Source organism: Haemorhous mexicanus, chromosome 12 (genome assembly GCF_027477595.1).
Source record: "Haemorhous mexicanus isolate bHaeMex1 chromosome 12, bHaeMex1.pri, whole genome shotgun sequence".
Lineage (NCBI taxonomy): Eukaryota > Metazoa > Chordata > Aves > Passeriformes > Fringillidae > Haemorhous > Haemorhous mexicanus.
Window position 1 is genome coordinate 5,333,981 of NC_082352.1, and position 12,708 is coordinate 5,346,688.

Here is a 12,708-nt window from a genome sequence, read left to right on the forward strand (position 1 = left end):
AGTGTCACAGAATCAGAGTGGTTTGGGTTGGAAGGAACCTCAAAGCTCATGTCATTCCACCCCTGCCATGGCAGGGACACCTTCCCCTGGAAGAAGGCAGGTGTGTGCAGCAGCATCCAGGTCCATGGAGCCCAGAGAGCAGCATTCCCAGGACAGCAGTGTGGTTCCAGGAGCATTCTCAGGGCAGCAGTGTGGCCCCAGCAGCATTCCCAGGGCAGCAGTGTGGTTCCAGCTCATTCCCAGGGCAGCAGTGTGGCCCCAGCAGCACTCCCAGGGCAGCAGTGTGGTTCCAGCAGCATTCCCAGGGCAGCAGTGTGGTTCCAGCACATTGCCAGGGCAGCAGTGTGGCCCCAGGAGCATTCCCAGGGCAGCAGTGTGGCTCAGGAGCATTCCCAGGGCAGCAGTGTGTGTTCCAGGAGCATTCCCAGGACAGCAGTGTGTGTTCCAGGAGCATTCCCAGGCCAGCAGTGTGGCTCAGGAGCATTCCCAGGACAGCAGTGTGGTTCCAGGAGCATTCCCAGGACAGCAGTGTGGCTCAGGAGCATTCCCAGGACAGCAGTGTGTGTTCCCCAGCACTCTCAGGGGTTCCTGGAGCCCCCCACTGCTCGCTGCCATTGCAGTGCTGGAACCAGAGTCTGTTCTCACTCTGCTGGGAGCCTTTTCATGTCTTTGTGTACTAAACAGTCTGTGCAACCCGAGGAGATGTGTCAAGGTGTTTGTAGCAGGGTGGTTGGTGGCCCTGTGAGTTGTCTTGGTGACAGCCCATTAGGAGAGGGCTGGGCTGACACAGCCAGGGCAGAGCTCAGCCGGTCCCGCAGCTCTGGCTCGTTAGCTGCCAGTACAAAGTGCAGCTATTATGGATCAGGCATTTAGGATTGGGCCCTTCCAAGCACCAAGAGCTGTCCTTGTGATTAATAAAATAGGGGTAAAATCACTGCAGAGACATTTGAAAACAGTTCTGCTGGTCTGCAGCTGGTAGAGCTGAGTGGCTTAAGATCAAGGCAGATTGGCGTTTGGAAAGAAGTGATTTCTGCTTGAGTTTATCAAATAATAGCAGCAACAAAAAAAGCTGATCCCACATATATTTCCTGCATTTCAGAGCAATAGCTCTATCAGTTTAGAAAGCTTGTGAGGTACTTTGAACTTGACTGTTCCTCATGCTGAGTAGGAAAACGGGCAACATATCTAAATAATGTGCTTCAAGGGCCTGAATTAGAGAGAGGAATTTGAACTACACAGCTGGAGCTAGAAAGCACCTGAAAAAGAATCCAAGGCTACTTTCTGTAAAGTGTCTGGTGTAATCACAGCTATTAGATTGCTACAAATAAAATCCCAAGGAAACGAGGTTGTAAATGCAGTGCCAAATGTTTATTTACTGAATTTGCTCTCAGCTGGTGGGAGAGTGATCCTTTCACCATGCCACTGAAAGGGTCCCAGGGTAAAGGGAACAGCTGGTAAGTAGAGCTGGAAGCTTTGAACCCATTCTCTAAAACCCAGAGACAAGTTCACCTGAATTAAAAAAGCAACATTATAATAGGTGTCACCCAGCCAGGTAGTTTAGGATATACTTCTAGCAGAGTGCACATGGAGAAAGGCAGGTAATTTCACATGCAGTAAGAAACTTGCAGGGTCTATTTCAGAATGAAAACAAGGGCAGAAGCTGCAAAAATTGTAGTAATATGGGCTAGAAGAGAAAAGACAATATATCCTAGGTTAAAAACCCCAAATTAATAAAACCACATTCAACCTTGAGCTCTCTGTTTACCAAAAAAATGCCATCTTCCCATATCCTTTTAAAAATAAGCATTAGAATAAAATACTCACACTATTAGATTCTCTATTGAAAATACAAAAATGGCACAGAAATAGAAAATGATTTGATTCTTTAGCTAGTCCTTATTTTTACTGTGTTTAGTGTCTTTGATTTGAAATGTATCTAGATCTGAATGTATTTCATCCAGCTCCTGTAATTAATAACTTTCTATAAAAGTTAGGCAGCCTTGCTAGTGATTGCAGACATATTTCCTGTCTTGCTTAGAAATGAAATAAAGAAATTAGAAGATCTGATGATAATTCTTATTAAGGAGATTATGATAAAGGTAAATAAAATTAAAAATAGTGGATCAGTATTCCTGTATCACACCATCAAACAACATTTTTAAAAACTTTGAGTAAAGCTGGTTGTGATCTACTCATTTTTAAAAACTTGTGGCACAGGTTTTCCACAGATCTCCAAGTCAAGCTTTTTTATGGACTGCTAAAACATCACTGAAGTTGCTGTGCTTCATGGGAATACAAAGAATGCCACTCATGGCTCTGAAGAAATTGCAAGATTGATTTTCAGGAGTTTGGGTCCTATATATTTAATAAGAATCTCAACCAAGATTCTAGCACGGAAGGAAGATCAAAGCAATTACTTAGCTCTTGCAAAATGAAGTAGGGAAAGTTCCAAAATATCAAAGTATGCAAGTTGAAATAGCAGGAAGTCTTCCACAAAACCTGTGAGATGAATGGGATGCTTGAGAAAGGCTTTTCAGGGCCAGGTTCCAATTTTGCATAGTGCTTGCTTGGTTTTGTTCCATGTGCTCAATTAATATTATGTATAGCATTAACATAAAGAGATCCCTAAAAGATGGAGACAAAAGTGAAAGCCAGGTCCTTCTTTCTGTTGCTTTTTTTTTTTTTGCTTCTTTCTTTTCATGAGCTGCAGCCTCTTCCACTTTGCTTCCTTTCCCCTGGACTTTCTCAGTGACACAGAGGATTTTCTTCCAAGTGGGTTTTTGAATGTAGCCCCCAGGGGTGCATTTTAACTGCTTCAAGTTGTGAGGCAGATTGTGCAAATTGCCCAGTGTGTGCAGTCAGGACCACTGCAAAGGTAACTCCCCTTCTGCAGCTGCAGTGGGACATGGATGGCTGTTCAGGAAAAGCAACTCAGCCAGAAAAAAAGGCACTTCAGTATTTGGAGGTTTCATCCTTGGAAGGAATAGTTTGCTTCTTGACTTCTTTACCTTCCAAGCTGGTTCCTGATCTTTCCAGCCTGAGGGAGAGGATCTGTGGGGAACTTCTGGGGGGTGCATGTTCAGTGGTGGCACCACATGTCTGTGAGTGTTTTCATGGCAGCAAGGTTTGGGAGTTATTTCAGGCTAACAAGGAGACAAAGCCTTGACTTGGACATTAGGGAGGGAAGGAACCTCGAGTGAGAATGCAGTGAGGGCCATTGGCTCCAAAAAGGATCAGATTTTCCCTTCCCATTCTTGAGAGATTGTTGATTGATACATTCTTAAAAACTTGCAGGATTGGGAACACTGCAAATTCTACAGGCAGCCTCTGTGGGTTCTCCCCAAATGTTCAAATCCAATCTCTCTTGGTGCAGCTGAAACCCATTTTGGGGTTATATTTTAGGCCCATTATTTCTTGTCTTATCCCCAGTGGAAAAGGAGAGTAGTCCCCAGTAATTTTTACATATTTGGCTGTAAAGGCCTTCCTTATACTTCCCTGAATACATAAATCAGTATTTTTCAAAACTGGACCCAGCGTTCCAGCTGCAGCCTCACCTGTGTGAGTGCACTGGAAAGATTATTCCACACCTCTTCCACAGAACATACTAACCAATACTCCAGGAAATGCTTGAGCACTTTTATCAGCAAGGTTGCTGCTGTCTCACATTCAGCTCATTTTGACTCCACGTTCTCTTCTGTCTTGTGAGTCATCTGCTCTATTGTAATTGGGAAGTTAATTGTTTCCCTCACACAAAATGCTTTTTGCCTGCCAAATTGAGTTGCATCCTGCTATTTTAGACTCTCCAAATTGTGAAAATTGTTTTGAACGCTAATCCTGTTCTTCCTGTACTTGCAATGGCTCCCAACTTTGTGTCATCTGAAAGGCTTGATAAGTTCTCCCTGCCTTCTGGCTTTCAGGAAATATTGAATGATTTCAGAAGCAGAACAAACCCCATGAACCACGTCATCCATCTCTCCACTTGACAGTAAGGCATTGATAACTGTTCTGAATACAATCTTTCAGCAGGCATCTACCTGCCTTACATTAGTTTATGGTAATTCTCTCACTTTTGAACTGCTCCTGTTTGGCACATCTCCTTCTCATCCATCACTGCATGCTGAAAGTGATTATGATTTTATTCTCCATTTGTTTCTGGGTTGAACTGAAGCAGAGCAGGTTGAATGCTCAGTGAGTTAATGTTCTGTGTGCTGGGTGTGTGTTGGTATTTGGTGAGCCTGGATTGTGTTCTAAAAATAAACAGATGGTTTCAGTGCTTCCTGCAAGCCTGGCCTGAGGACTGCAGAATGAAGCTAAAGAACAAATAAATATCCTTGAGATTCTCCATGCAGAACTCCCTTAGCCTGTATTTGTCTTGATCATGATAGATGAGGATGGAGCTTTTTGGTGTTTATAAATTTGCCTCCTAAGAGGTACCAACACTTCCCTGTTGCTGACCTCAGTTCTGTAGATTCTGGATGCAGTGGTAACCATCAGCCTGTGTAATTTGGATAGATTTGGTTCTTAAAAACCTGCAGCTCCTCCTATGGTAATTTAAACAGTAAACTTCTTTTTAACCTTTTATTGTGTTTGGAATGGAAACTTGACTTTGACTCAGCTTCTGGCAGGTGGTTTATGGTCTGTGACAGTGGATATGTATAAAACTGTTGAAACAACAGCTTCTTTATAAAGGAAAAAGAACCCCAACATTTTTATATCTTGAAAGCCAAAATTTTAATTTTTATTTTGGCACTTCTAAAGGTATTCTATCTGCCTGATATATTTCAAATCATAGGCAAGGGCTAAACTGTTCAATACATCAAGAGACAAATTAAAATACCTGTCTGGGAAAAACCATCAATTTAGTGAAATAATTGACTTTTCTCAGTGGAAATTGCAGAATACAAAATATGGCATCTCAGACAACTCATCTGTAGGCTAGAGTTAACTATGTAAATTAGGTTAAAAAACACAAACAGACATAGAAACTCTGCCTAAAAAAATAATGGAGATAAAGTACAGTATGCTTCATGCAAGCCCTATTGAAATAAAGGTTCATTGATATTTGGATCTGCTATATTAGTGAAAAAAATGAATGTGGACCAAATTCTGATAGCCTAGCTTTGCATTAGAATGCATTTTATGAGTCATTTCACTTATAACAATAGACTTATTTGCAGAATGCATCATTATTATTCATCAGTAGTAACCCAGTCAGTCCAAACCAGCCACAACTGTCAGATGCTTTTAGAATTAAGCATCATTTACTTTCCTTATCCAGGCTGCCATGGAGGAAATGACCCTACTTTTTCACTGACTGTATTTTGCACCTATCAAATCTGATAAATGGGGTTTGTTGCTCCCCTGCTTTCTCTCAGAAAACTTAACACAAACATTTTCTTCAGTGTGTGGCAGAATAATGGGGGCTCCCTCCTGAGGCACTTTCACCTGCTGGGCCATGGGCCTTGAGGCTCCAAACCCCTCTTACTGTGGGCTTTTTATTGCCTGTGCTGGAATAAAAACTCCCTAACAGAGAGTTGTCCTGTCCCTCTGCTCATGTTCCTGTGTCACCTGCTGCAGGTGACCCTTCCTTGTCAGAGGGGCTGGACCTGCTGATCTCCAGAGCATCTTCCAACCCCAGCCCTCCTGGGCTCTAAATTCCTTGGGAATAAGAGATTTCTCTGCCTTGGCTGCTGCAGGCATTTCATTTTCCTGCAGAATGATAAAATATGTGAGGCAACAACCAAGAATATTTTAGGGGAAAAAAAAATAAATTACAAGAGTGTAGGTTCCAAGCCTGCTCTCATGTTATATTTGGTGGTTTATGGAGGAAGTGTATTGCTTTATTATAAATGCCTTACACCCCCTTGCTCTTAGTGTAGTCCTCAGCCATGAAAAGAAGCTCTGATCAGGTTCTTAGTATTAGATTGTTAAAGATTAATGGATATTTCATAAATGTTAGCATTCTCTTTATAATTTGTAAATGTCAGAATTTACTAAAAGGCATCTCTATTAATGCAAAAAGACTCTTTCTTTATTCTGCATGAATAGGTAATCTCAGCATTTCAGCCAGAGTGTCATTTCTAAAAAGCTTGGTTAGTAGAACTGGTGCCAGACAAAAGAGTAAGAGGTGGATAAAGCCTCCACAGCTATTCCAATCCCAACAAAGAAAACAAAACTAAAACAAAGATTTGTTGAGTTGCTGTCAGTGTCTGCAAAACCCCATTATTTTTAAAATGGAATTTAAAAAAAATGGATTTTAAAAAAATCCATATTTCAATGGCACATTTTGAATTGTTTTCCCTAGGTTTAGTGGGGCTTCTTTAGTCCTTTATGATCTTATGATTATGGTGGACTTTACTAAACTGCAACGAGCACTATTTAAATTTACCTTTAAACATTTAGTATTACACTTCCAATACACATTGTGAATGTATTAGCACTTTACAGGTGGAATGATTTTGGAAAGAAAGAATAATTATTTCTTCCACATGTCCATGAAAAAATTGTTATTCCTACAACATGTCCATGAAATCTCCAGGAGTTTAGAGTGGATCTGGCTCCAGAATTAACCAAACTCTCCCTAGTTGATATTTCCTTCAGCCCACTGACATTTTGTAGTTGGGTATACAGCAGGTCATTGAACTGCTGTAGGTTTAAAAGCTTCTGACCTGATCAAGTAGGTGATGGCAGCTTGCTGAGGTCATTGTTCCACAGGTGACCCCCTGAGCAGTGAGTGGAGTCTGTCTTGCTCCTCTTCAAGTTTAGGCACTCACTTTAAGCCTTAAGAGAAGAACTGTGGCCTGCAATACACACAGGAGCAGATTAAATAATGGGTTTGGGTTAAATTATTTTAAACAATCTGAACAGGTGTGGTTGACAGTGTTCACAGAATCAGCTTTCTATGGGGTTGTCTTCTGTTTGGGAATTCTGTGGGGAAAAGAGGGATTTCTCTGGGAGGTAGGGCAGAAACCAAGAGGTTTGCCAGGAATAAAATGACAAAGAAATATGTATCACAGCTATGATTAATTCTTGGGGTTTGAACCACAGTTTTAGTGCACTTCTAATTAAATCAAGGTAGGTGACCTCTAAGACAGTTTTTTCAAAATCTCAAATTCTTTTTCATCCTTTGTATTAAGAGGCAACCTAACTGGACCTTTGACATTTTTTGTATACCAATATTTGCATATGCCCATAAAAACAGCTGCACACTGAATTTGTGTCTGTACCTGATTGTTTCCTCCCCCCATTATTGTAGCTATAATTAAAACAGCTCTTCCCAACATGGACAGAGAAGCCAAAGAAGAATATTTTGTGGTCATCCAAGCAAAGGACATGGGAGGACATATGGGAGGACTCTCTGGAACGACAACAGTGACAATTACCCTGAGTGATGTGAATGACAATCCTCCTAAGTTTGCACAGAGTAAGTGCCATTATATGTGTGTGTGCTCCTATTTGAGAAACTGTTGTGTTTTTATTTTTGTTTTTTTTTTTTTTTTAAATCAAGTATTTTTTTTATCTTCACATTGCCTGGGTTTTTAAAGTCATTTAAAAGATGTAGTTGTGATTACATCACAGCTGTGAGAAAGGTTAATCATCCTCTGCCTGATTAAGAGCTTAGGAAAGAGGAGGTGATGTCCACAACAGTGTACAGATCTCTGCCTTCCTTGTTACCCCTCTTACATCCTGAAAAGGGCCTGGACACTGCTGAAAACATTTCTTTCCTCTCAGTGCAGTTGTTTCTGTGTGCTTTGTTGCTTCCATCTCCTGCAGACAAGTGCCACCACCAGTAAAAGACACATATAACAGATAAAAGGAATAAAAGTCTTGACTAATTAGGCAATACTGAAGAAAACAAAGGAGATAAGTCTGAATCCAGATAATTGTTGATCTTTAATTCAAAATCCATATTTTCTACTGTGGTTCCAATGGGTATCTTGCTGAGCTAGGTTAAAATGATTTGGCATCCTGCTGAGATTCTCTGCAAGCTTTGTAGTCTATTTCCAAGATGAAGACGAAAAAGAAAAAAAAGAGGAAGAAAAGCATAATGACTGGATTGATTTTATTTGGAGCTGGTGCAAACTAATGCACTATTAGAAACTTAGCATTTTATCCAGCTCCTTCTGGAAAATCAAAGTTAAAAGTTTTTTGAGGCTGCATCTGATTTTGCATCATTTTTGTTTTCCTAGAAGTATGTTTTTCTAACAAGGTGCTCAGGGACCAGCACAAAGTTAATTTTTTTCCATCTATGGATGACTTCAGCTCCACTTTTGCCCTCTCCTGAGGACACAGAGTAAAATAGGTTTGTACTACTGCTCAGCATATGATAAATCTGCTTCTGTGGCCTGTAGAAAATGCACATAGAGATGGAGAGAGAGAAATCTAATACAAATAAGCAGAGGCAAAAGCTTTTATTCAAAATATATATTTTATTACCTCATCTTAGTGGTTTTTAACAGATAAGCACTCTGCACAATGAAAGGTTTTCTCTCACAAAGCAGGAAATGCATAAATTTTTTCCTTTGTGTCCCGTTGCACTGCCTTACCCTGTGTTAGTGTTTCCCAAGAATTTCCCTAACAATGCAATGCCCACAGATGAGCTCTATCACCAGCCTGCAGAGGGATGTCTCTTTTATAGCTGCAGTGTCCTGTGGCTCCACCTCAGGGAGCACAGACCTGCCTTTGCCAGCCTGCCTGGCTTTTCCATTGTTCAGCACTGCCTCAGAAAGCTTTTGGCTGCCAAAAGGGCAGAAATGTGACCCCAAAATCAGCTCCAAACTGGGGGCAACCCAGGAGCACAGCATGTGGGGGTGAAACTGCCCTTTCCCAGTGCTTTTGGGCACAGTGGCACGCTGACTGGGGGGCACCAGCAGGGCTGCATCCCTATCCCTGGAATGCATTTGCTCCTGGATGAGTTTTCCTGCAGCAATGAGGAAGGGGCTGCCTCTGAAGCTGTTACAGCCCCTGCAGGATTTGAGCTTCCCCCTAGGAATAACCACTGACCATGATGCAAATTCTTTAGGGGAAGAAACCCTGCTTGTTTTATCACTGGGTTGTTCTATTTATATATATATATATATATATATATATATATATGTATGTATGTATGTATGTATGTATGTATGTGTATGTGTATATGTGTGTGTATATATATATATTAAAGAAATATACATATAATGTGTATTTATATGTATATTTATGTATATATATGTGTGTGTATATATGTATATATGTATATATGTATATCTAATATAAAATATACATACAATGTGTATTTATATGTATATATATGTATATATGTGTATATGTATATATATGTGTATATATCTAATATAAAATATACATACAATGTGTATTTATATGTGTATATATGTATATATATGTGTGTATATATATGTATATATATGTGTGTATATATATGTATATATGTATATATATGTGTATATGTATATATATGTGTATATATATAATATAAAATATACATACAATGTGTATTTATATGTATATATGTATATATATGTGTGTGTATATATGTATATGTATATATATGTATATATATATATAAAAATATAAAATATACATATAGTGTGTATTTATATGTGTATATATATGTATTTTATTTAAAATAATATTTAATTAATATAACTTTATAGAGACAGAATTTGGTTAGAGGCAAGGTTTTTATTTTAAAGACCAGAAGTATTTTAGGAATGTAAATCTAAATATTGAAACATATAATAAATATATAACAAAAATAAATAAATAAATAAATAAATAAATAAATAAATATATATATATATATCACTGGGTATTATGTATTTATTGCTTTAATGATGAGCCATAGTAATATTGGATCTGGTTGTTATTACAAATTCTGCCTTTTAAAAGGTGCCCAGCACCACAGATTAGCCACGACTCTGCCCTTGGACAAGAGCTGAGCAAATCTGACTTAATTTTTTTTTTTTTTTGCACTGTTGAAGCACAGTTTGCATTTGCCTGGAAAGGAAAATAAGAAAGGATCAAACTTACAATAAGCCCAGGCAGAATGAAATCGAAATTCATAAGATGTAATACATGCTGCTTGCACAATAAATGGTAATGAGCTCGGGAAACAGGGTGTTCTATCAGGTTATTGTTTCCAGGCAGGACAGAAATGTATATTTATGGTTTGATTTCAGAGAGTTAGCCTCCTGGGTTTTAGAAATGAAAAAGATGAACTTTCACTACTTCTGTGATCTCTCTGAAATAATTTTAGAGGCGTTTTATAAGTCACAGAAGTTTTTAACCTGGCAGTTTACCATGGAATTGTAATGAGAGGAACTGTGCACCGCTGTGGAAACCCAGGGCTTTCAAAGATGCCCAGTGTGGATATTTTGGTCTGCTCAGCACAATGACACAATTCATAATTCTAGAGAGAAATTGGTGGAAAAGAGCAAGCTGCATCATAAATTTTAATTTTTTCTTAATATTTTGTAAACTATTTTAATAAATCTGAGAGCGAAATTTCAGCTTACCAATGCAATCAGCTGTGCCTGGAGACTCAAACCACAAAGTGTGGACAGCAGAGTAAATGATGAATGCATAATTTAATCTCCCAAGGCACTTCATTGCTTGGGCTGCTCATTGTTTTTGAGCCATTATGGATATTCTGAGGAATCTTGATGATCACCAAATTATCTCTCATAATTTAGCCTAGGAACATGAAAAACAAATCCCTTTGGGATTCATTGTGCAGCTAATATACATGTTTGTGAATTCCTCAGTTTCCTTCCTGTTTTCAACTGTTGCTACTGCAATCACCTACAACAGGTAAAGCAACAACTCCAGAACATTGTTTTTGGAAAATTATTACCTGCACTTAACAGATTGTCTTAGAACAACAGGGAGGACACAGAAGAACAGGGCCAGAGTCCTGTGTCAAAACTGTTTTAATGGTCTCTTCTATTATCCTTGAGTTCTTTTTGCTTATTTTAACTCCTGAGCAGCATTTTGTTTGATTAGCTCATGTATTAATCTTAACTTCAATAAGAGTCAGTTATGAAGAGGTAGAAATATAAGGACTCTAGAAGGAATTTTGGGTATAAAATGTGTGTCTTCTTGTTTTTAGAGTACTGCTAGTAGCAGAGAGATATAAAAGGAGTGTTTTGGGTTTTGCCTTAAAAAAATTTCTACCAAAAATAATATATCTAAATAGTTTTTTTCATCCTTTTTAGCTTAAAAGGTTTAAAGCAGGTGTAACAAAAAATAAAATATTGACAATTTGAATAGCAATTTCTAATGGATTTTAGTGTAACTCTGCAACAAGTAGTAAGCACAGTAATGGTTACTGTGAAAAGTTATTGTTTTCTGTAAAAAAATAAAAATTGGGAGTTTCCTTGAAAGTTTCCTGATTAGTTTCTTACCACAAAAGAGAGGTGGAAGGGTTTAAACAAACAAAATGAAACTACATTTTTAAAAGTAATAAATATTTAAAGTTATGCAGAAAATATTTGCAGTTATATAAGGATTCACACAATAGATTTTTAAACAGCTAGACAAATTTTTTTGTGGAGTAAAAGCCGAAGTTTTTGGGTTAAATTGTAACTCCTAGTCAATAAAATATCTGTATAAAAAGGTAAGTTCTGCAGTGTTGAAAGGGGCTCAATATTTGTGTTGGCCAACACAAAACATCCCTGCAAGGCAGAAGGAGCAAACTGCTGGAATGGAAAGGACACTCAGCTACAGTAAGGTGAATATTCTTGTGTGAGGAGCCCACAGTGCTGCTTTCAGTCAAGAACTTGTGTAAATGGGGCTTGGATCTGCTGCACATCTCAAGAGTTGGTGTTGGGGATGTGTAAGCACTGAAGAGCACCCAAGGGACACTGGGACCAGCTGTAATGTTCAGTCTTTTCCTCTTCTCTGTAAGGTCTCTATCACTTCTCAGTGATGGAAGATGTTGCTCTTGGTGAACCAATAGGAAGGGTGAAAGCAAATGACCTGGATATTGGAGAAAATGCCAAATCATCCTATGATATTATTGAAGGAGATGGAATGGATGTATTTGAGATCACCACGGATGCCCAAAGTCAGGATGGCGTTATTAGAGTGAGAAAGGTAAATCACAACTCTGTTAAAACCATCAATGCTTGTTGTACATGCAACTACCCAGCCTGACTCAGCCCTGCATTTCCAGGGGTTCTTTCATCTGTGGCTGAGGTGGCAAGCCAGTGGAGTGATGAAAAGAGGTGTCCTGGCCATGATCCTCTGAATTTTCATTGAGAAAATTGACCACTGGGGAGACATCCATGGGGGCTGGGAATGTCAAGCTTAGCCAGGCTCCCATGTGGTCACATCATGCAGGTTTTGCTTGTTTAGTTCCAAAAGAAAAGAGTAGATTAAATTCCACTTTGGTGATAGTTGAAACTTCTGTAAAATCTTGGCTAAGTATTCATCAAATAACTTCTCTCAGTTATTTGATTTCCTGTGTAGCTGTTCAGAGAAAAATAAATCACAGTGCATTAATTAAATTACCTGATATGTCAGAGCTTAGTCTTCTACCTTTCCCTCATGTTGAACTGTCTTCACCCAAAGAACAGGGATTTCAGTGACTTTTATCAAGGAGACTGGTAGTTTCACATGACAAGTGTCAAATTTGGGCCCTAAAGAAAGCCATGTTACCTTGTCTATGCTTGTACAGTCTAGAAGGGTGCAAGGTGAGGTATTTGCATG

General features: G+C 39.0%; 1 protein-coding gene across 5 annotated transcripts in view; it reads left to right on the forward strand.

Moving 5' to 3' along the window:
• Positions 1–12,708, forward strand: part of CDH8 (cadherin 8) — a 160,073-nt gene that overhangs the window by 80,574 nt on the left and 66,791 nt on the right. For 4 of the 5 annotated variants that reach the window (XR_009487930.1, XM_059856979.1, XM_059856980.1 and 1 more), the window contains 2 exons: positions 7,256–7,423; positions 11,906–12,093. Coding sequence is in view for 4 of the 5 variants with exons in the window: in XM_059856979.1 (XP_059712962.1) it covers positions 7,256–7,423; positions 11,906–12,093 (356 nt within the window). In the remaining variant the exon portion in view is untranslated. The remainder of the gene's footprint in view (positions 1–7,255; positions 7,424–11,905; positions 12,094–12,708) is intronic. The other variant, XM_059856983.1, reaches the window with a different exon arrangement.